The 26383-nt window shown below is 27.5% G+C and overlaps 1 protein-coding gene across 1 annotated transcript; it reads right to left on the bottom strand.

Annotated features, from left to right (window-relative positions):
* Positions 1 to 101: 101 nt before the first annotated feature.
* On the bottom strand, positions 102 to 26383 carry LOC113385659 (uncharacterized protein CG45076). The gene is made up of 10 exons (XM_026623506.1): positions 26178 to 26383; positions 14901 to 14933; positions 12551 to 12667; positions 10363 to 10572; positions 8900 to 9004; positions 8208 to 8320; positions 7238 to 7326; positions 5239 to 5400; positions 1198 to 1402; positions 102 to 954 (listed from the first exon to the last, which is right to left on the bottom strand). The coding sequence occupies exons 1-10, from the start codon at positions 26250 to 26252 to the stop codon at positions 102 to 104; spliced, it is 1962 nt and encodes a 653-aa protein (XP_026479291.1). The 5' UTR covers positions 26253 to 26383.

The raw sequence follows: 26383 nt of genomic DNA on the forward strand, positions 1-26383 counted from the left end.
CCAGATAACGCAAAGTTCCACAACCGATAACAAAGTTTAGAATAAATAAATTCAACAATAAATAACTTAATCTTAATGAATACTGGAAGTGATTGATTTTTTTATTCATCCTCTTCCTCACAACTTTCTTCCACTGTTGATTCTACTGGAGGTTCGGGCGACGTCGCGGTTTCAGGCTCGGCTACTGTTTGCTCTTCAGCTGGTTCTGGTGCACTTTCAACTGGTTTCTCTACTTCAGGCTCTTCGACATGTTCTTCGCTTTCAGCTGGAACTGACTCAGCAACTTCTTCCTGAGTAGTTTCTGGAGCATCGTTATGTGATTCTTCAACGGGTTCCTCAGCCGGTTGTTCTACTTCGCTTTCGTGTTGTTCTGATTCTTTTTTAGCTTGTTCTTCTTCTGCTTCTTTCTTAGCTTGGTCTGCTAGTTCTTGTTCAAGACGAGCAATTTCAGCTAATTCAGCTGCTTGACGTGCAAGTTCGGCTTCTTTTTCCTCTTCAGCTTGACGAGCGATTTCATCTAACCGTGCCATTTCTTCTTCGCGGATACGCTTTTCTTCTTCTTCCCTAGCCTTTTGTTCGGCTTCCTCCTTAGCTTTTTGCTCAGCTTCTTCTTTTGCTTTTCTTTCAGCTTCTTCTTTGGCCTTTTGTTCAGCTTCTTGCCTTGCCTTTTCTTCTGCTTCTTGCTTGGCCTTTTCTTCTGCCTCCTTCTTAGCCTTTTCTTCGGCCTCTTTCTTGGCCTTTTCTTCCGCTTCCTTCAAAGCTTTTTCTTCGGCTTCTTTTTTAGCTTTTTCTTCAGCTTCTTTCTTAGCCTGCTCTTCGGCTTGTTTGGCTGCTTCTTTCTCAGCCTTTTTACGTTCAGCTTCGGCCGCCTTTGCTAATTCTTCTTTCTTCGCTGCTTCTGCAGCCTTTGCTTCGGCATCGCGTTTCGCTTGTTCTTTGCGACGAGCTTCTTCCCTAAAATATTATTCAAACAATAATATTATTATAAAAATAATAATAATAATAAATTTAATAATAATTATACTTTTAAAAAAAAAATGTTAACTATTTATCATCAGGACCTTAATTTTTAGTAGAAAATGTTAAGCAAAATATTAAATACGTAAACCTTAAATTTATTTGATGAATACTCTGAAATATTATCATTTATTTTTATGAATTAGTGTACATGAGGACAAAAAATCGAGATTATCTCACTTTTCGTCAGCAAGACGAGCTTCAGCTTGTCGTTTCTTCTTCTCCTTATCCAGATCGTCGTCGTCGAGGAAACTTGGTTTGGCATTTGCGGCATTGAATCGCTCTAAACGAGCAGATTTGAATTCCTTCAACTCGGCCTTGGGGTCTTCCAACATTTTAGGCTGGGCAAATCTCCTTGATGGACGGAATGGGCACAAAATTTTTGCTACAAGATAAATATTTCTATATGCGTTAAATAAAAGGATCTATCGGAGCTTAATGTAATGAACATCACATCTTGGACTTTAATGAAATTTTTGAGCAACATCTATATTTACAAATCTTAATGCATGATTTTGTTTCATAAAAATTAATATTCGTATTCGAACATGATGTGAAATTATAATATTAATATATACATTACATGAGTAAGCCAAGATTTTCTTGGTTTATGATTTTAAGAATTATTAATTTAATTTAAGAGTATGTACTAAATAAAATGTTATATACATTAAGCAAATAATCTAGAACATATATTTACATTTAGTTGTTATTTACTGTTATTCACATATATGATAATATATTTTGAGAAAAGTCTATTATTCTCAAAATTATGTTAGTTATGTCATCAGACATCCAAAACGTAAAATAAGATACTTCGTGTTTAAAATTTAACTTCTGAAAATTTTCTCAGACTTTTACTTACAGGAGTATTAACAGGCATCCTGAAGAAAGCATGGATGGTCACACAATATTTTTATATAAATGTTTTAAAAATATAACAAAAATGTATTAAAAAAAATCGTTTCATTACCGAAAAATAGAAAAAATATTTTTTATGCAATATGGGTAGAACTTCATTCACCAAAAATCACTAAACATGCTGGATTCAATAAAATATCATTCAGAACAAAAATCACTTTGTTTATTATTCAAATGTTAATGGATAATACCAATTAAGATTAAAATTAAAAAGATTGTAGCTTTTATTCGTTATATTTTATTTATCAAAGTTTGTACCATAAATTATCATTCCAATAAAACTTATCAAAAATTGTTGTGAACTTATCAAAAATTTCTAAATTATTCAATATGAGAGTCACAAAAATTTCCCAATACAGAATTCAAGCGTAATCATTATTAAAGCCTAAATGTTCACAATGCAATTTCAAATGAAACAAACACCATGGTATTTTATTCATAAAATCTATCTTATTAATTATAAAAATAAATAAGTAATTGTTCGAAAAGGTCGTTCGCAAATACAAGACTTGTAGGCTCGTAGTTTATGTACATAATATATAAGTTCGTTTTATATTAATTGAAATATATAAAATATTCGAATTTAAAATTAATGAATAATTAAAATGTTCGTTTAAATTTTTTAAGCGTAATGGATTTAGTGGATTTGTTTGATTTTGATGCTCTACTCTGTAGTCGCGGCTGGTTCGGTCTTTTCGGTCTTTTCGATCTTATTGGTCTTATCTGTATTATCGGTCTTATCCACCACTGAAACCAAGAATATAGAAAAATAAAAGATAGGACAAAAATTATTCAAGAATGAAAAAGCGTTGATGAATGTTTAATTTGAAAAAAAAAATTTTTATGTGTAGTTTTGTGTCGTAATGAAGCCTTAATCGTTTATGTGAAAAATAGTTTAATTTTTATATATTTACAAGTTCAGTTATTTAATTTAGTATTTGATTATCCAAAACGTTTTGCTAAACGAATTTTGTTACTAGTTGGAATGTTGATTGTGTTAAATAGTGGGATGCCGGATGTAAGAGAATATATTTTAGGAATTAGTATTCCGTTACAAATTATTGTTTTAACACGGTCGAAGCATGTTTATAATGAAGTACTTGAAATAGCGTTTATCCTGGATTCTACTTCAGTAAGTTCCTGTTGTTCCATTCATATTGGTGGCCCTATTCATAAAATACTCTATATAAATGAAATTTCAAGTAAAAGTCTCGGACTTTTAAGTAAACGACTAATAAAACGAAAGTAAAACTAGTTAAAATCCTTACATGTTTTAAGTTTAGATATTATTTTACATTCATATAATACGGTTGAGCGGGGCTTGAAGGTTTGCTCCTAAAAAAGTCCACCACCCATATCTCAAAAACAAGTAAAGTTAGAAATTTTTTAACAACAATATTTGAAAGTAGAGAAAAAAAGATATGTAATAAGTTATAGCATTAGCAACGTCACTATCAGGAGATAAACTATAACAAAAGTATTTTCTTTCGTTGTTAGTTTCTTTTTATTTGGAACACTGTTCTTTAGTTTACGTGAGCTTAATATAATTGAAGTATACGATATTTAATTGTTTTATAAGTTATATTGTTAATTTTCAATTAGATGTTTTTATATAACCTTTATAATAGCCTACATGTGGGTCGGGTAAAAAGAGGCAACCGAACGTTTGCCCTGACAAAAGTGTGAACAATAAAAAATTAGTAAATAAAAATGTAAAATGAATTAATAAAAGCTTCTTTACAAAAAATTAATTAATAATAGATATTGCAATACTGCTTTTGAATATTTCTGACAAAATACTAGATCAAGGTGAACTGATAGCAAATCATAGAAAAAAAGTGTGAAAAAAGTAACACATTTCTGTTACTGGAAATTATCTGGAGTTTTACTGAGCATAGTATGATAGTTGTTTCTTTGAAACGTGTTATATGATGTAAATAATGTGGTGTATAGAGTATAATTACTTAATGTCAAATTGGACCTTTTTGCCCCGCCCTACCCTATGTATATGCCATAAAGTGTATCCTATAATTTCATCAATCTCAGAACTTAAAGTTTCTTGCAGAATTGTCATCAACACCTAGTAAGATTGTTTTTAGCTTAAACAGAAATCTTAAGCTCGTAAAAAATTGAACCAAACCACCTACTAATCAATTATTTTCTAAACATCCTAAAATATAAAATCAGTCAGAAACATATTCGTGAAAAAATTAAATTCGATTACAAATATTTGTTTGAGTTGTAAGTTTTATGAATAGGGCCGTTAATTGACTTGGTATTTTACTTCGGAGATTTATCTTTGAAAGCAAATATGATTATTTTGTGGTTGGTGGGTAACAAATCCAAAAACGTTTGTACACTAATAGCAATAATTAATTACAAAGAGTATTGCATATACATAGCATAGCAGAAAGTTGGCATTCAGTGATAAAAGCTAAATAACAAATTTATAATGTTACTGAAGAAAATATTTACAATGTTAAATTGACGTTATTAACATTTTAATTCAAGAAAGAAAAATATATATATTTGTTAGATTCATTTTGAGACGTCACACCAGGAGATCAGATTTTCCAAAAATATTTAAGGTAATTAGTGACGCGCTACGATGATCACTTTATTTAGAAGTAAAGCCAACTTTATAAAACGTTAGTCTTATAAAAATGAATATACACAGGGTAAATAATTATCCATTAAAAATTCTAATATATATTTGAATTCATAATAAAAAGCTCCGTTTCTTTGTAATAAATTATTGGTCGTTTAAATAATAGTAAAGGGTAAGTGTAACTTCTATAATAAAAATCAAAACTTGTCTAAAGATGCATGCAGGTGATATATACAAAGCACACATGTAAGTGAATAAGATTAATAATTTTGTACATATTTACAATTGTTATTTTAGCTTTTGAACATATTAAATGTAAGCTTACATAGCTTTGGAGCTTAAAATTACAACCCTCATAATAAAAGTAATAAAAGAGATAATGTATATTTTGATATCAAAGTTAAAAATAGTATTATTTTCGAATATATATATATATATATATATATATATATATATATATATATAGATATAACAATAAAAACTTTTAAATTAACTGACTTGAATCATTTTTACTTAAAGTTCAAATATAAAATTTCAAAGAAGATTAATTTCAAAGAAAATATTAATTAATCTATAAATAATAAAATATTAATTATTAATAAATAATAATTATCTTTTTAAAATTTTCATCCGTTGTTCGCAATGATCCGCACAAATACCCATGAGGAACAATTAGTTTTTAACTGACTTACCCGATTCGAGTTCAAGGGCTTTGAGTTGAAGTGGCCTTTTTTGGATGTAATAAGATAATAAATTTACATCATTACGGATTTTTCCACTTTCTGGGTAGTAAGATTTCCTCTTGTTGTAGGCCTTGTCGCCTGCGTATCTTACACATGCCAAATGACCAGGTCCTGGGATAGAAAGGACAATTAAATATCTTAAAATAACAGTTTAAGAATTACATTTGCATCAGAAATAATTATGAATGAATATTTCTTATAAATATAAATATATACATAATATAAAATTGATAATGGTCAATCAATAAACACACCAAAAAATATCAAAGGTTCATATATACATAAGCACTCTGTTAGTAAACTGTTCATTAGTAACGCAATGATTTTGATGTTAAATCTATCAATCTTCTTACTGATAGCTGTTTTTATTTCTGAAAATATGAAAAGTACGCTAATTAATTTTGTAATAAATTAATCGAGCAAAATGCAATAAATTTATTATTTATTAAATTATAGTGTATCTGAGTATCAATTCAAAATGCGAAATTAAAATGCAATTAGCGTATATACATAAGTAATTATTCTCAATCACTGTTTTGCCGATAAATATTATTTAATAAACACCTTCATATGTTAATTAAACAATTTTGTTCATAGGATACCACTAACTCAATTTGTTAACAATTCATCTTAGAAGTCTAAAAATCTATGTAAATATTGCAATATTAGAAAGTTTAGAATAATTTTGCAGTGGCATTTTCAAAAATTACATTAGAACCTATAATTGAAAGTGTCCTGTTTATGTTAAGTTATTTTATTAATCTAAAAATGCTGCAATAACTATTAAATGTTATTAATCTATCGTAAACATAATATAAGTATTGCGGTTAATTTTATATTTTAGGTAATTTTGAATAAAAAATAGAAAACAAATAAAAAAAGTATATCTAAATATCTATAAAAAATAAGGATTATATAGAAACAAGGGACTTGATCTCAAATCAGTAAAGGTAAATAAAAATGAAGTGGAAAATTGACATACATATATGTACAACGTTTGGATAAAAAACATATCTTTTCTGGGTTCAAAACAGGGTCAAAAATCTTTTATATATACCTCCGGTGGTTTCTTCAGAGTTTGTATCGAATTCACTGATTATAGAAGCATTTTCTCCTACACATTAATTTAAATCAATTATGAGTTATTAAAAATATTGTTAAAAGCTGAAAAAATAATTATGGTTCCATTTAACTTTACATTAATAAAAGCAATGTCATTGGTACATTATTAAAGCTAAACAAATAATATTAAAAGCATATTTGTTTACTGCCGATGATTCTGTAATAAAAAGGCGTTAAAGTAAAAAGCTCTAATGAACAACACAATAAATATTTAATCTTAGTTAAGAATATAATAATATATAAGCCATGAGGTTGGTAGTAATTTATCTTCCTTTACATATGCAAAAATATAAATTTGAATTTAAGCCTATTTATTTAAAAAATTATTATTAAGCCTATTCGATTTATGCATTTAAGATGCATATAATCTACTTATTTTAACGATTAAACCAGCATTATTATTGATAGTATTCGATAAATTCTTTAAGATCGACTATTATTTGCAATATGGAAGATTTGAACCAGAAAGAGTATTAACCAAAACAGAAATTGTATACTTTACTAATATTAATATTATCAAGCTTAATAGCACAAATATCATGATAATGTATAATTATTGGCAAATATATAAAATATCGCTTATTTTGCGCCAAAAAATATAATTAAACGTCTCTTAAATCAAATGATTTCAAATAAATTTCTCAATTATTGGTCATCATTGACTAAACCAAAATAAGGTCATAGTACACGTATGTCGATTAAGCTAATTTGCAAACAGAAACAAACATCAGATATTTATTTTGAGAAATGAAAATTTCTTTTGATATTCTTTATACATAAACGTTATTGCAATACAATGCTACTTTAATTTTTCTTTGTTTCTTACCGATATTTTTGCGGTAGTTGCTCAGAGGTTGGAAAATGTGGGATAATTCCTCCTCCAAATGAGGGTAAGAAGGAGTTATTGATCCGTATCTGAAAAGAAATGTACAGTGTTTATGTAATTAATGGGTTTTGTAAATTCTAGATCCATATGATAATTTATACATTATACTTTTGAGATAAATAAATAAATCCAATTCAAAGTTAATCAGTAAGTAATTGAAATTAACGCTACATCAAACTTATATGCTTGTGGTATCCTTAAAAACCATCATTGCTGTTTTTATGATATTACCAATATCTATACCGGTATTAAAGTATCATGTAAAACCATCTATTCTATTAACTTCTATCTACACTGGTTAAAATAGGTTATGTGAACTATTTCCCAATTATTGAAATAAAGTATTTTTTGCAAATTAGAGAAATAGCTGAGGAATCAACCATAATTGAAAAATCCAAAATCGTCGCAAAAATTTATTTATTTTATTTACATCAATCGAACATATACTATAATATATAGAATTTTATGAAGTCATTTAATCTTATTGAATAAAACGTAAGGTAAGGCATATGTGATCAAAATTTGACCAGCTACTTTTGTTCCTAGTACGAGATTCCTATATATAGAATTAATATAATACATGTTTGCATATAAATAACTGTAGATTATTTTTCAAAGTCTAGCAAAAAATATATAAAAGTAGAGTTGAATATGAATACATATCACAAACTAAATACTTGTTTTATTCTTTCCATCACCACTTTTTTGGTGACGACAAAATCAATTACTGTACTGTACTGTTTTATATAATCTAGAGTTATTTAGATAAATTATTCATTCTCTGAAAATTTAATTATTATTTTCCCATTCTGTGATGATTCCACTTTTATGTTTATTAATTACGAACAAATTCCTGATTATTACTATTAGTCAATAATTACAAATAAATTATAATTTATTAATTACTTACCCTCCAGCGGTACTGAAAAATATCGTTTTCAATGGTCTATGTACGGGAGTGTGTATTCTAGTCAAAAGTGAGTTTGCTTGTGATCGGATTTTTCTTGTTTCATCGTCAAAGTCCTAAAAATAAATTAAAATAAAATTAAATTTAAGTAATGAATATAGTAAAAATTATAGTAAATTAAAATATAGTTAAGGGAGAACTAACTAATATAGCCAAAGGAAAGAACATCCCTAATATAAAGTGCATGAAAATTGGCATAGAGCAAGTAAAGAAGAATTGTAAAGATTATTTTAAGAAATAAAAATATAATTATTACAATGATAATGTAAATTAATTAATAATAAAACATTAAAATTTTATTAATACAAAATAATAAAATATTGAGTTATTTTATGAGATTGATAGATGTGATTGAAACTGTGCTGAAAATTGCAGTGCAATAAAAATGCAGAAATTATATGTAGCCATAAAATCAAATTATATTTACATAATAACAAACTAATTAACAAATTGTTACAATTTTATATTTCATTTTTGAAAGTTAATTAGTGCAGGGATGTCGAGTAAGGTAACATTTCATTCGTTTCATTCAAGATCAATAAATAAGACGATTAGTCAAGAATTTATTAGATTTTATTAATTATTGGGTAAATTAGTTCTATTGAGAATATAAATCACTCAGAACCTAATCGTACCGATACAAACGGCTGTCGGGTTGTGGGGTACAAAGATATTGGTCTCGATACAATAAATTGTTTTTGAAGCACTTCATCATCGGATAATGGCCTCATTGATCTTATCTATATAAATAAATACTTTGGCTAAAATATTTTATTAGTTTCAGAAAAAACTAAATATTTTATTAGAATTTAAAAAATTATAATTAAAAACCGAAAATTATAAACAAAAAATATTATTTCATCTGAATAAATTAGTTGCAAAGTTGTATGACATCACCCACTCTTTTATACTAAAACGAACAAAATTTATTGAATTAACCCAATTAATTTAAGTTAGTATATACAATATTGTTTAATTTAACTATTTTATTTTTGTTCTTCCTGTTATCTTGTTTTTCGTAATTTCGTAATATTTATTATATGATCAAAAAAATGTTATAATTCCACTGGTGTAAGATCAACCATTTTATTAGGGTAGGCTTATAGAAATTCATTGTACTTTATCACTTCAATTACTCATTGTTTTTATAAGACAGCTTGTAATTTATATTAAAAAAAAAGACTTTCAAATAAACTAATTATTTATTCAGATATTATATAATAGTATATTAAAATATTTATGTTTTAAGTAATTAATATTTTTCATGGGATCTGCAGAATAATTAATAATATAATTTATATTTTTGATTAATTTACCTATTTTTTGTAAAGAGATTTATTTAATTAACATAATAACATTAAAGCCGTTTCTTAAACAACATTTATTTTTCCGCAAAATTGTGGTCTTTTCATATTTATAGGGTCAATGTATCATTCTCTTGTTAAGTTTTTGTCAAAGTCTTTAAAATATAATGCACAATATAAATTGAGTTAAGGGTGTCAACATTTACAAGATTTACAAGACAATGAGAAGTTCTTTTGGTATGCATAATAAATTTTAATTAAGCCAAGTTTTTCAAATTAAATGAAGTTATCATCAAAGACAACATTAGGCGTTGACGTCATCAAGGAGCCTCGAAAAATTTCTAATTATTCTAAAATTTGTGTAATTTTTATCATTTTATCATCACTCAAAGTTTCATTTACTCATACATCACTTTGACTACAATTCGGCTTATGCATTATATTTAGTTTTTTCGACTGCCGGAAAAGGCCTTGGAAACCCTAATTTGGCCGAAGCTCATACTTGGTCTATAACCATCATTGTTCTTCTTTAAATTTCTTTAAATAAATAATAATGTATATCGAATTATCATTAAGAAAAATGTAATTTTGATACTATTACTGAAAACAATTAATATATAGTACGGAATTAGAAAAATTATGGGCAACATTATTGAAGCAATTATTTTGATTGAAAAAATCCAATGTGATATTGCACCTCTACCGCGGATACTATCTTTACTTCAATTGACATCATTTGAATTCTGATTCTTTGACTTTTTATAATAATAAAAAATATCGATATTTTCGCTTACCAATGTGCTGCTGCTGTTTAAGAAATCTTCTACTGGTTTGTAGGTGGTGGGCCTGACGCGCCTTTGAATGCGGTCGAACTCGCGGTCCAGGACTGATGGCCTGGTGCGAATAACCACGGACATCGGGGATGGTGTGTACACCGACACCGGTCGTTGAACGATGACACTTCTGTGTACCAGGGGGGCTCCATAGAGAGGCACTGAGTGAACCTAAGAAGATAATAAGAACATAATTTAATATATGATAAACTTATTGTTAGTGAACAGAGTAAGGAAAATATGCAGTATCATTCGATGAGTTTAATTTGGTTTTAGCTCAGTAACTTTTAGGGGAAAGTCACGTAAGGCACCAAGCACCGGACACTCTATTTAACACACATTATTTAAGCGAGTATAAATCTTTTCATTTCAAAATACAAGTGAAAGGAGCATGGGGGGGGCACAAAAATCACGACGCCACCTAAATATCAATGGAAGTAATTTAATTTAGTGCATATTTATGCATTTACATTTGAGGGGTATGCAAAGATAATTAAAAGTTGTACTTGATTGTTATCCGTAAAATAGTAGAATATTATTAGATCTTTTAACCAATTTTAGTAGGTGCCACCAAATAAACGAAAATGTCTGTTTCTTAGAACTGGACACAAAGTCGTCCCTTAGTGCCGGACAGTAAACATATTAATATTTCTTGTGCGAATTTACGTAATTTATTCCAATTATTCAATTTTGTTCTGCATGAGTGCTAACTGTCACTACATACCCCCATTTTTCGTATTTCCTAGTCAAATAATGAAAAGCTTATGGTGAATGCACCAGCTGAGAGCATCGGTGTGGCCCAGCCAAAAGGGTGGATATAGTTACTTTTTTGCAATATTTAAGAGTATTCGTCAAAGACACATGCGCAGACATTCCAGATTGTGGAAATGGCTACAAATGTGATCAATGTAGGTTATTTTGAAATGTCCGGTACTAGGTGCCACTGTTTAAAATCATATTTTTTGATACCAAAGTTTGATTGATAGTATTAATTATTTTTTAGCAAAGATTGCGGTTTTGTTAATTTAGTTTGATTTCTAACTTTGGTATCTAACATAAATCATAATTTAATAAACATTTCGTAAAATATTTTTTGATTTATTTATAAATAACCTTAGGCGTCCGCCACTAGGAGACTTCCCCCTATTTACCTCAACTAATAATAATGAAACGATAGTTATCAATGAATAATGATAAATTGATAACTAACATACATGCCACAAAAATATATAAGATTTGCAGAATTATGTTCCAAATCATCAAAAAATGGTTTCCATTTGAATTTAGGATGAGATCCTAAGATTGTTTCTTTAATATGTAATTAATTAAATAGATAAATTAATCAAATTATCATTTATATCACGTGCAAGCAACATTGTTTTTCAATTCATCTTTAAAAAGTACAGTAAAAATTTAATTAAATTAGGTTACAGATATTCAAATCAATTGAATATGAAAATTTGAAAAAGTATTCTGATCTTAAATAGAAACGTAAGGCAAACAAGAATGATGTATACAATTAAAAAAAAAAAAAATTTTATTTCTATCCAGAGTAATTAAACTTAAATCATGCTTTTCATTTTTCAAGCTGAAAAAAAAACAAAATTATTTTAAATGAAACTTTTTAGTAGTTAGCTATCATTCCCAAGAAAAAAGTAATACTTGGAATACTGAATTTTGCATTTTATGGGTTATTGCGTGAATTAACGATCAATGATTTATTATTGAAATTGCATGTAGTTGCTTAATTATTTAATGTTATTTTCATCAATTGCAAATAATTTTTCTTCATATGCATAAATCAAAAGTTATATAGGTGCTCATTGATATTTGTCTATCAAAATGCAGTAATATTGATAAATTTTGATAAATATACTGAATTTTGTCTCATTTTACAAAACGGAAAATTATTTATTTATTATTAGCATTTACAGCAAAATGAAACATTTTCCGAACTTTAGTAGGTACCAATAGTATCAATTACAAATTGATTGTAAACATGCATGTGCATGTTGATGCATGCCAAACATGAAAGTGCAGTGATTGAATATTAGAAAATCAATTAATTTTGATGATGGATGCTCATATGGAGATAATTAGAGAAAATAATTAGACAGAGATGATTATCAGTGCTTGCAGATCATCATACCGTAGAGTAGGTGAGAGGTAGGTCTGAAGAATAATCTGAAGAATACAATGAAAGTGGTCTCGATACTATTATTCGACTATATGGAGATCCGCCGTAATAAAACGGCACTGAATGCACCTACAGGTAAAATATTCGAATAATCACTTTGTGTTAATCGCAGACTTATTTATTTATTTATAATAATTATTTATTTAAAAATAAATATGCCTGGGCTCCGTAATTAATCATACCAAGATACTGGTATACATGGTTAGTCTAAGATGAAATTAAGCCTAAAAACAAAAAACTCTAATTTTTCAAAAAAGTTTTTTTTTCAAAAATTTCGAATTTCTCAAAATCTCAATTTTATAGTAGTTATATAAAATGAAAAATCAAACAAAATTAACAAAATAACATCTTATAAATACTTAAAAATTATATTAAGGTCTTGTGATCTAAACAACAGTGCTCATAACCTACAAAACTAACAACAGAAGAAAACACTACTTTTGTTATGAATTTTCAAACATTGCCGTTTATCTAGAAGAGACAGAGACGTCGTTGAAATAAAGTTGATGGCTGGTTATACATCTTATTCCCTCTACTTTGAAATATTGATGTCAAATTCTTTAACTTTACTGTTTTTTGTTATATCAATGGTGGTAATTTTGCCTGGGGACCTTTAAGCCCCACTCTATTCTATACGTTAAAATTAATTTTTTTTCTAGAATATAACATTGCAGTCTTGGTTAGTTGAATCAGAAAGAGTTTAAATATATTATTTTGTGTAATTATTAATTAATTATTTATTTATCCAATTACTGTTGATTTATAAAATAATATGATTAGTTTATTAACTTCCCGTAGGAAAAGTTATTGTAATGGGCCGAAAATCGAAAATTAAAATTTTTGCACATCTTCACGTTCTAGAGTTTTCTGAACATTTTGACATACCTCAGACAAAATGAAGGCATTTTTAATTTCACATTAATCTGCGTGTGTACGTTTTCGGACGCACGGATCAACCGATTTGAATGGTTCAAAAAGCATTCGATTTCTATTGATAGGGAGATGTGCCGATTAGTTTTTGGCAAAGGCAAGTCCAGTCGTTACGGAGATACGGACCAAAGAATGCAAAAAATAGAAATCGAGTTTTGGAGAGAACGGAGTATCCGATTTGAATGATTCATAAAATATCCAATTTGTAATGATTGGGAGAAGTGGTGATTAGTTTTTGGCAAAGACAAATCCAGCCATTTAAAAGATACAAAGCTAAATGTACAAAAATGGAAGTTTTTGAGAGAACTAAGCATCCGATTTGAATGATTCAAAAAACTTCTGCTTGTGTTGACAAAACAATTGCTTTTGAAAAAACAAATAATAATTTATATATCGAAAATAATTCAGATTTTAATTTTAATTCCGGCTAAAGATCTAAAGTTCACTTATATACTTTAAGTAAATAAATAATTATAATTTTGTAAATTAGTTTATATAATTCTTATAAATATTAAACAATGTTACAGTATTTATAATAATCTTTTTGAAAACATTTAAAATTCCTCGAACATTCTGTTTCGGTACAAGAAGTTCCAGCAATTTGCCTTAAAGCAAGATACCATACACCACTAGTTTATTTAATTAATTAGCTGTATGTACTAAAGAAAAATGTCTAAAATTATAACTCTTGCATTTAGATATACTATATCGCAAACGAATTAAGATTTATTTTTAACTTTACTGCATTGAACTATTGGAATATAATAACAATAACGTTTACACAACCCAAGTTTTCTTGGGTTTTTATAAATAATAAACGTATCATACTATTACTATTAGGGGAGTAAAAATGCACAACTGTTTTGTCAATTAGCACACCATTTCAAAGCTTTCAAAATCGTGTCGTAAATTCTAAGAACTAGTCTTACACAATTGCTCTCCTTGCCAAAATAATATTCATATGTCGGAATGCTCGTGGTGGTATAAATGAATTATTTTATTCTGACATATAACAACGCGAGCAATTGATATGCATCCAAATATATATCTAGGTGAAAAGACACTAAGATGATTTGTTTTATTACATACTCATATTACATATAAATATTGTATTTAAAACATTTTTAATCGGTGTTGTAGCTTCGGAATGCAAATTCATTTTTAACCAAATATAACTTACTAGAAAAAATACAGTTAACCAACGATCAAATTGATAAACTAAACTTTTCACCATTTCTCTAGTAAAAAATGTAAGACCAAGATGCTTTTTATTTTTTGATCTCCATAATAAAAAAATGTTAATATTTATGCTTATTGATAGAAGATAATTTTAAATAACTTATGTTTAGCAAAATAATTTTACAAAACTTACCCTTGCAATTCCTGGAATTATCCTGATTGGACTCTGTACGGTTCACATTGGTGTCAGGTCATCAGATCATCAAAGACGAAACGGAAAAATAAAATAATATTAGTATAAAATTAAAATCAATATTAAATTTAAATATTAGTTCATTTCTCATTTATAAGCAGAATATCAACCATATCCAAATAAAATGTTCTTTCAAAGCACTGATAAGTAATAAAAAATTTGATTAATTTTTTGATTTGATATATATCAAATAAATTAAATAAATTGAATATCAGATCAACTGATTTATCTTCAACACTACTCTCTTTAAAATACCTGAATTTGTTATAAACATTTAAAAATAATAACATTAGCACTAATTTCATGTATATACAAAAATAATTATAAATTTTAAAAAATATAAATAAAACACTGGCATTAAAGTTTAATATTGCATGTTTATTCATTAAAAAGCACAGCATTACAGGTGCAAAATTTAACACAGATTATAAAAATATGTTTATCAAAATTGAAGAAGACTCATCTATTAGTCCTAACTCTTACAACATCACTATTAGTATCCTTATAATAATTAATTGCAATACCATTACGTATTTTGTTTCAACAAAAATTAAAACAAATTGTAAACTTATATCACAAGAAAATTTGTACAGTATCAAAAATATGCCTAATCTTTGGTTTTCATGGTAATATATCTAGGTGAAAATTAAAAGCAACTTTTAGACAATTTTTAATTGACATTGCTAATTAATTAAATAAATAAAAATGACTTAAAGTTATATTAATAATTAATAATTACACAAAATAGCGTATTGAGTCTTCTTCTGATATAACTTTCCAAGGACTACAATATTACATCCTAGGATATGATAAAAATCAGTGATGATAAAATGGTTGTTTGATCAGGAATCATAGTTTTGTTTTACATTTTCAAGACATTAAGGTGGGTGCTAGAATAGTAATAATAATCCATAGCAGAAAATAAAAATTATACAAATTTCTTTTAGTTCTTCTTATGAGTCTTCAAATAGAAACCAATTTATCAAAACCAAATTTTTCAATTTTCGTGTTTACACACGGTATGAGAAGTGACGGTAAGTGGTTCCTCCAGGAAGACGTCCAGAAGTAGTGGAGCTGTAGCTGGATCTGTAGCTACCTGGTCCATCTCCAGTTCTGGATGAGCGTTCGCTCGTGTAAGAATAGTCAGATCCTGGATAACCGCCTGCACGTCTTGTGCTTTCGGTGGTGGAAGTTGTCGAATAGTTCCTTCCGTAGGGATCTGCAGAAGATCTTTCCTGCTGGCTGCGGTAGGAGTAAGAATATTGCTCTTCCGCTACCCTTGGTCTGGATGGAGTGTCTGTCACCACGTAATGACGGGACGGCGTCTGGTGAACGGGCAATGTGAAACTTGGTATTAGATATTGTCCAGATAGTAAACTTTGTTGCACTTTTGAATGAATAGAACACTTTTGGTTGGTGACACAGTAATAATCACGGAAATTGTATGAGTATAAACCGATTGGTACAAGCTTGGCACATATTATAAACGAGAGAATTTTCTTATAATAAATATCGTTTCAGATTATTTATCTAACGCATGTTGGTATAAATTCTTAAAATTTTTGCGATGTGTTACAAATATCGCATTAGCCGAGGAACGTTTATTTTCTCATATATCCTAAAAATTTATTAGCAGATTAGTGTTTACACAATTTTTATTTTTACATGAGCTGTTACGTCGCATAACAATACTGAAAAAGTTTGAATACGTATATCAACCGACCTTGAAGATGTCAGAGAGAGCCTGAAATCATTTGAATCTATTTTGGGAACATCTACAGGAAACCGTATTTAGAGGACCGCAATTAATAGCACGTTATTCAATTCCAGAAACCCATATCACATTACTTAAGAAATGCAAATAATCAAGAAATTTTGAAGGATGCTGAGATTGATTTAGCATTGCAGTAATATAATCAAAATTAAATGTTATTATTAGTGCGAGGTCACTTTGTCTTGATTTACAACGCTTTTAATTGTTAACTGCAGAAACGTTAGTAAAATCGAAAACAAAACTTCTACAACATAACAAAATATCAAATTACAAGGTACATCATATGGAAATTTTTGTACAACGAGGGTAATAATTAGTAAGTGGGTATACAGTTTAGATACAATGTACAATATAAAAATAAGCTATAATACAGCGCTTATCAAATTATGAACAGTACAAAGACTTGCCAACGGCTTCTTACTCAGAATGATTTCGTCATTAGAAAACATTTTCTGAATACTTTTATTTAACGAAGTTTCTTTGTGTCACCCAAAGTTATATTCATTCGAACTTGCAACGACTTTATAATAGATATTATCAATGCACGATATAAATTAAATTTAATATAAACAATATTTAAAAGTGTTGGTAGTTTAATTTTAAATGTTGCTGTAAATTGTATATAAGTACATGTTTCAATGTGTTGGAAGTTTTAACATATATATTTTACAAAATACAAATAAATGAGAAAAATCACACATAATGAGTTTAATAAAAAGCAAAATTATATTCTAACACTATTATTTAAAACAGCACGAGCACTACCTAATTTACTAAAAAGGCATTACCAACACATCAAAACAATATTTTGATTTCAAAAAAAGCTTCATATGAAAAAATAATTTAAAAATTTCAATTGCAAACATTTTTCTAATATAATGCATTTTATATAATTATAAATAATACTAGCACATTGATAATACAATTATAAATAATATTGTTAATTTATACAACCATCTATATGTCGTGCCAACTACTGCAAAGCTAATTTTATTAGATCATGCAAATTTGGTTTCAACTTATGTCTTAACATAATCTTAAATTTCTTAAAGATTTGAAAGATACCGTATAAAAAAAATTTGTACTAAATCACGGTTTCCATTAGATTTTCCCAAAATACTGCGTCTTTAAAGGTTTTGGCAAATTATGTTTATATTAGATGATTAATGAATAAAATAATCTTATTATTTATGTACTTATTGATCGTCTTAAAATGGATGAAAGAACTATTGATCGTCTTAAAATGGATGAAAAAACTCAGTTGATTCTTTTGTATTTGGTGAGGAATTTGTAAGCGGGATAAAAAACATTGTTCGGAGTAAAGTTGTTAAAATATTGCGATGTGAACAAAAACACTATGGTTTTCACAAAGTACGTGTATTAGTAATACCAAGTACACCACCTACAATACAATATGAATATATAATAGATAAATAAATAATCAAAACAAGCAATGCATTTGTTAACACTACGCTTGTTTCCACACTTTTAACAAGATAATCATCAGAAAGCGTTTGCCTTGAAAATGAATGTTATGCTTGCAAACGCATATTTTGTCAAAATTAACCAGAAAAAGTTATCGAAAGTTATCGTATCGTTCGTTAGGAATATCGATTAATAAAGAATGTATAAAAAACACCACATGACTTCAACAAATTTCTTAACTTTCATTTTTAATCAGTATCTTCTGTGAAAAGTGGTCAACAAAACTTTCCTATCCGCAGAAGGTGTTGTGTGTGAACTGTGGAGACGGGGTAGAAGTCTATCCATGTCATCATTTCTGGTGGTCAATGGACAAATTCCTCCTTGGTTCAGAAAAGCTTCTTGTCTTCTGACGCTTTCCAAAACTTTACGCCTGGTCTGGTCCCTTGGGGATTCGTATTCTCTTATTGGAGCCGATAAAACTCTCTGGCTGGGTTTAATTCCTGCAGAATTGATCCTTCGAACAATGGACTCTTTTTGAACAACTTCTTCTCGGCGAGGTTTTCGCTTGCAAAATGCTGTTATGGGATCTGCTACCAAACTTGGACGGGGGACGAACGGCAATTTGTCCCAAGGAACCGGCTCTGGACGTGCCTGGTTTGTTTTTGAGTGTTTTGTGAATGTTCTTATATAAATTGTAATTTGTTTTTGATAAAAAATGATGGACGATTTGTTAAGAAATGAGATAAAATTTTTGTAGTAATCGTAAATCGTAAAAATGGTTTAAACGACGGAATGGTGCCATGAGCGATTTCATATAAAATCTAATGTCATTTTGTGATAACATTTTACAATATACTAAATAGAGATAAATTTCTGAATGTTTGTTCAAGATATATTTGATTAAAATATATGTCTGAATTATATCTAATGCCAAATATCATAAATATATTGTCGCAAATAGAATTTTCATTCAAATCCAATCGGTCAGTCGTGATTTAAACGCGTGGGGAAAAATGCGCGAAAAATAAATTCTAAATGTTCGTTATATTGAGCGTGCATTTATAGCTTGTGTATAATTTTAGCAACCATCTAAAAATAGTTCACAGAGTGTGCAAAATTGTAATACATGTTTATATTACTACATTTTGAAAATTTAGATACAGTTATGGTTTCTGAATCTTTCTCGTACTTCAAGAGCATATTAATTCAGAACCAATATATAAATGTGAAAACGCCAAGCAAATTCAAATCCAGCTAATTTATAAATCGAGATATATAATTTGAAAACATGATATTTATTTTTGAACACAGATTTCCCACCTGTTCTTAGAACGTCGTGAATCTATGCAAGAATTTATGTTCGCATTTCTAAATATGTTAAAAGGAACTGTTGGCGAATTAGTTCGAAGTGATATTTGATTGAATTTCAAATATTTACGATATTTCTATTTTTATAAACGTAGGAATGCAAGACTCAACAAAACGCCAATAAAAATAAATACCTATTCAATTTTATAATAATAATATTCTTTGATTTATGCAGACGATTTTTTATAATAATAGATACCTAATATAAATATATAACATAAATATTTATATATATTGAATATATAGTTTGGAAAAACTAATGCAAATTAAACTAAAAGATTCTTAGCATAGGTAAATAAGAACAAATTATAAAAACTTAGTGTTAACGATTATAGTTGGCAATGCAGTATAAGATGAATGACGAGATTTTTAATTTAATTCTGTTTATTATAGTAAACATGGTTATGATAGAAACTTATGTTTTTCCGTGAATTCGGTTTCTCTCTATTTTCATAAAGCTAATCTGTGTCCGAAAGCGCGATTTTCCGAAGCGCATTTTCGTGCAGCTATATTTGGCCAGCACGCTCTACGTTTATTCTCGACCGAGTATCGCTCGCGTAATTCTACACCGCGCAGGGGCAAACTTATGTTTTAAATAAATAATTATTTATTGATAATTAATTAAATTTAATCATTCTAATTTTTGACTTCATTAGTCACATCACTTATGCCGTTCAATTTGTCATAATAAAATTAAAGTAAGGTGACCATACGTCCCAGATTGGCCGGGAAAGTCTTGGATTTCCACCTTGTGTCCCGGGTTTTTCTCAAAGCAATATTTGTGCCGGATTTGAATCTTTTATCCCGGATTTTCGGAAAGTATAAATTTAAATTAGAAAGTATAAAGTAATTAGCAATTACTAGCTAATATAATTACAACTTTTCATCAAATATATGAAAATGATACAAATTACAAAGTGTATGTTTATATGAAACAGTGCGTTATGTATGAGAAAATTGCCGAATGCAAAATTCCAAACGTGAATTAAAATAGCCTCTCACGTTAATAATTTCGAACTTATTTCACGTTAATTTTTACGTTAATAGTTTCAATTTCACGAAAATTAGTAAAAATTATGAGGACGACCTTTTGGACGGCCTTGTATAAATGCTAATTTCGACTAAGTTAATTATGAAGAGAATTAAACTGAATTTTATACAAGACTTAAAAATATAAATTAAATAATAGGAAAGGAAGCTTATTTTATACAAAAAAATTGATGTACCCAAACTTATATAAAATTATTTATTATTTCTTAAACAAAATTTTGAATATAATAGTTTAAAGGAACCGTCCATTAATCACCTGACCGTTTTAAGGCATTTTATCACTACCCTCCCTCTTTCATACATGGTAAAATATAAAACTACCCTCCGACGCTCACTCAACATCACGTGTATTTTTAGTACCTACAAAAATGTTATTATTTGGAAATCTAGATAAAAAATAAATACACTTGATATTTTACTGGATCCTCTCACCCAATGTCAGATTTTGTGATTTCTTTGTCAAACATCTCCCCCGTTTGAAACCTCGCTTGATTAATTTAGATAATGAAATAACTTAAAATTAATTTAAGTAGTTTACTTTTAAATACAAATGATTGATTTATAGATAATAGTAAAAATAAAACATATAATTTGTTGTATATCATGTAAATGACTAATTTGTAAACAGGATGCCAATTAAAAATAACTATCGACTTGTTTCTATAATTATTTTTCTGCATCATTTAAATAGATATGAAATGAGATAGTAGCAAAAAAATAGTTTCTATATAATTTCTCTAGATCTATTTAATTTCCAGCGGTCGGGCAACTTTTTAAATCTTTAACCCAAAATATATAAGTTGATATTACCCCATAGAAAAAAACTAAAAAACGCATGTTTTAACATCTTTCATTTTATAAACCCTCCCCCTCCATGATCATTTCGAAAAGAAAACAATAACTAAAAATTTCATTTAAAGAAAATTAGTTTAAATTTTACTGAAACTGACTTAGTGTAAAAGCTACTGAGTAGCAAATACAGTAAATATCCATTAAAAATATATACTTTACATTTCATTTTTACTTTTTATTCTCATTGAAACTAATTAGACAAGTGACAAAAATTACAATATTTTAAGTGTGAATAAGGCAATATTAGAACAAAAAGTTTAACTTACTATAAAAAAAATTTCAAAAGAAAGTTCTTTGCATTTTAATTTTGAAATATTATCTCAAGATATATATCACAATATAGCTATTAGGAAAATAGTTTTAATTAGCTAAAAAAATGTGTTTGAATAAGTTTCTGCTTTATAAAAAAAAGGCTTTCCTAACAAACTCTGTGATGAGCAAAGTCGTTTACAATACCGCCAATGTTACAAAAATAACGCTCTTCGATTTCGCAACGCGAGCTGCCAAAAGATCATGGAACGAACATTTCTCTTGCCAATCTATGAATGTTTTGAGTTTAAACTAATTATAATTATAATTTAAATCAATTTTGGACACCTTTATATACTTAAAAAAAAAGCTATAGTTAATCAAGAACGAAAATACAAATGGAAAACATTATTACTTGTTTATATAAACAAAAATTAAAAATTATTACTAATTTCACAAATTAATTTTTGAAATTAGTAATAATTTTTTATTTTTACTAATTTATGATTTTCAACGTATTCTAAAAATTACCAAATAAATTCTAGAGCAACATAATGTAATTCCACATCCAATTTGTATTTAATAAATTAATTTTCACTTACAAAAGTAAAGATTCTGATAAGTGTTACGTTTCAAATATGAATATGATTTTTCCATACAATAATAAAATAAATTAACCAAATTACGAAAAACTTTCTGCAAGAAAAGGTTGATAATATATCAGTCTATATTACTATATTTATATAATTCAAATTCACGGCGATGATTCAATTTGTGAGAATTTTGTCTAATATTTCAAGTTTAGGTACATTTATTCAAAACTAAAATGAAATAAACAAAAGTGGCCTAATTTTAGTTTATATTTATAATTCATTATTAATAAAAAATCAATTCTGAAAGCCATAATTTTTATCTGTTTTGAATCTGCCAAAACTAATTAAAATTCGATAACGAACGAAATCATAAAATTGGCTTAAAAATACTGTAAACACTTCTAATGTTGCCAAGACTCTATAAAACGTCGAGACTTTCTAATTAAAAATAATTCAAATTTATTTAAAGAATAGCTTCAACGGATGTTATCCGGCAAAATAAAAAATACTGATGAAATAATTTTAGTGCTAGATGCAATAATATTCACAACTATGCATTATTCAATGAACGTTGACGAATAATGACTATTTTATAGCTATTTGTAATATTTACTGAACCGTAACATAAAATCTAAATTTATTTTATATTACTGTAATGGAAACGTGCCAAAAGAAATTTAAATTCAGAAGGTTATAAAATAAGTTAAAGATTTATAATTGCATATAAAAAGCACAAGCTAAAAGGTATAAAACATTTAAATTACTTTAAAGCTTTATGTAAATCCGATTTGTTGTTGGGTCTGAACTTTTCAACATTTATAATTTTAATAGATCCTAAATTTATTGACGTCAAATTTAATTTAAATAAATTAATTAAATGGTATTATATAATTACATTATTATATTGCACATTACAATAAGTCCTGTATTTATTAGTAGACATGTCTAAAACGATTAGAAGATTTTTTAAATTCTGTATTTTTGAAAATCTCTATTAATAAATGTAATGCGTACTTTGAATAAGCAACTCATATTACTTCGTATGTTTCAATATATTTTGTAGTAACTAATATTTGGTCAATGTAAATATATTTTTGTATATTGTAATAAATATATTGTTAATTGAACATCCGATTAATGGACATCTAATTTAGATTCAGAAACTTTCTCATTATAATATTCTTAATTTCATAATTCTTAATAATATTTTTCTTTTCCTATAATGCAGTATAACCATAATTGATTTTGATTCAGGTTTCACCGTTTGAAATAATATTTGTCAATAATTTTAATATAAAAAAGAAAAAAATCGGTCAAAAAGTTAATATAATAAACATGGTTGTATATACCAACTAATGAAAGCTTCAAAATATGTTTTTAGCATTTTAAACTCATGAAAAAGTGACAAATATCTAACGATTGATTTCTTACGTCAATTTACGGCGCCATCGTTAACCGAGATTTTATTTAGAAACCAAAATATCGTTTTGGTGATGTCAGTCAACACAAACTAGTAATTTCATTCATAGTAAATAGAGCAAGGTCTTGCGATCCTTTAAATAAACATTATATATATATATATATATATATATATATAAACACAAGCAATTTACTTCTAACGATTTAACATTATCTAAGTCATTAATTGTTAAATAAGTAAAACATGGCCAATATTTTAGTATTAAATTCTAAATCTATATATATAAAGATCGAATGGCACCGGTTTCTGCTGATTTGGTGAAGATATTCAACAACCTCCTTAAGTAACAATTAAAAATTATTTTTGAACTATTTTAAAAATTATAAAAATATTATCCACCTTGCTAGCAAACGCTGGTGTCACGTGACCTTCAGGTTGAAATTTTTTTGTCATTCAAGTTTCCCAGCATATGCAATTTTAAAAGTTTGTTTAAGAAATTTATCCCAGAAAAATGTTTTTAATTTCAACAAATAAGTTTTTTGGACAATTAACTAAAGAAATTTAAAATAAATCAAAACATGAAAATAATATGAGAAACAAATATAAATTGAAGATGCGTTTGCATTCAAATCTTATTGTATAGAAGTTTGAGCTTTGGATCATTTGAATTAAACTTTAAACAAATACTGTTTGGAATTTCAAGCAGAATAATTAACAACTCAATTGTGTAATATAAAAAGCAAATTCCTCATGGTTCTCAACTTGTTTCAAATAAATTTTGACAAACAGGTGCCAAAGAAAACAAGAACTAATAGTCCATGTCACAAAGAAAAACATGCGTGTACCAGATTTTAGAAACTTCAGAATTACTTAGTATTATCAAGTTTATCACTTGTAATTGTCAAAGTGCCAAGCTTTTGTAGCTGTACCAATGGAACGATTTATTGTTTGGTGAACTCGACGGTGATATTATTTAGATTAACAAATATTTACTGCGTCTGGTCTAAGATTCTCAAATGAAAATTTCAGGATATATTTTTTTTTAAAATCGCACTACCAACCATAATAAAAAAGATATTTGACACCAGTTTTATATGTTAAAACAGGCATCAAAATTTATAACCCTGGTGTGGAAAAACAAATATGCTAAATTCATTTGCACAAATAAAAATATATATGATTAACTGCATTACATTTTACTCTAATTATTCGCGTATAATAATTTTTTGAAACATTTGACTTTTACTAAATAAAGGCAACAGCCCCTGCAATACAAGCCAACACGTATATGTACAAAAAATGTTCGATAAAATCCAATTTATTATAGTAATAAAGTGAAATTGTAATGTTAATTTCAATCCTCCATTAAATTATATTGTTTTAAAATAAAATGATTATTTGTATACAAAACTGATTGATATTTATATACTTAATCGGTATTGGATAAAATAAGTATGAGTAACAAAATTTAAAGTATTATTATTAAGATAGATACTTAATCAGTATTGGATAAAAGAAGTATGAGTAACAAAATTTAAAATATTATTATTAAAATATTTTTAAAATATAAACGCACGTCATAAAAAATCCAATTGACACAGATTATGTTCAGAATCTTTGTCAAAATCCAAAATAAAATTTTATTCATTAAGGTGTAAAATCAATGCAAAAAGATAGTCAAGAAATTTTCAAAACTACATATTTACAATAACTTCGTAAAAAATACGAATGTGTAATTACTTGCAATACAAAGTAGTTACTTTCAAAAGTAACATATATATATATATATATATATATATATATATATATATATAATAAACTAATTACCAACAAATCAAAAGATTTTATTATCATATCGAATTATGTAACAAAATCTGCTAGTTATATTTGGCAAGTATTCATGGCTTGCCAAAATATACCAAAAGATATTTTCTATAAAGTTCATGAAGGCTATGAGAGATAGCATTAGCCTTTACATGCATATTTTAACTACAGCAAAATATATTTATGAGATCAATATTAGGATTTTTTCATATAAATGGCCACTGATAATAAATAGAATTAGATTTAGAAAAACGAGTAAACTATGTAAAAGTACTTTTGATCGTAATTGATATTGCCAGGTATTTTAAACGTCTTTTGACAAAGTTTAAAATTAGGTATAATATAATAATTATAGTATAAAATTTTCAGTTGGAGTTTCAATATAAAATCAAAACATAAGTTATATTTACTATTAAAATACTCAACGCAAGAAATGTAACCTATGGTAATAAATGCAAAAGCTTTTGAATCTTTGTAAACGTTAAGTTGAGCTTAAGATGTTATCACGTCAAAACTATCAATTACCATTTCGATTAAAATTTTATCACAATACGTTAATGTTGCATTTTACCACAGTATCACTTATCAATGTCCAAATATAGCCATGAACGTAAAAAGCAAAAACCAATATTATTTTCTTCCAAAAAAATAACACATCTTACCGTTACGGAGTATGAAGACAAAGCCGGACGACTGTAGGGCCGACGGGTCGTGTAAAAGTCACTTTCGTAAACCATTTTTATTTAATGAAATCTCCTTTTCGAATAAATTAATAAATTTCAAAATACTTCAACAATATTTTACACTCCGTACACTATGATAGGAGATTTCGGTTGTGTTTATATGTCGACGGTCTGTGATGTTCTGA

Source organism: Ctenocephalides felis, unplaced genomic scaffold (assembly GCF_003426905.1).
Source record: "Ctenocephalides felis isolate EL2017-DRISC unplaced genomic scaffold, ASM342690v1 CF-g0.4_SCAFFOLD_03571, whole genome shotgun sequence".
NCBI lineage: Eukaryota > Metazoa > Arthropoda > Insecta > Siphonaptera > Pulicidae > Ctenocephalides > Ctenocephalides felis.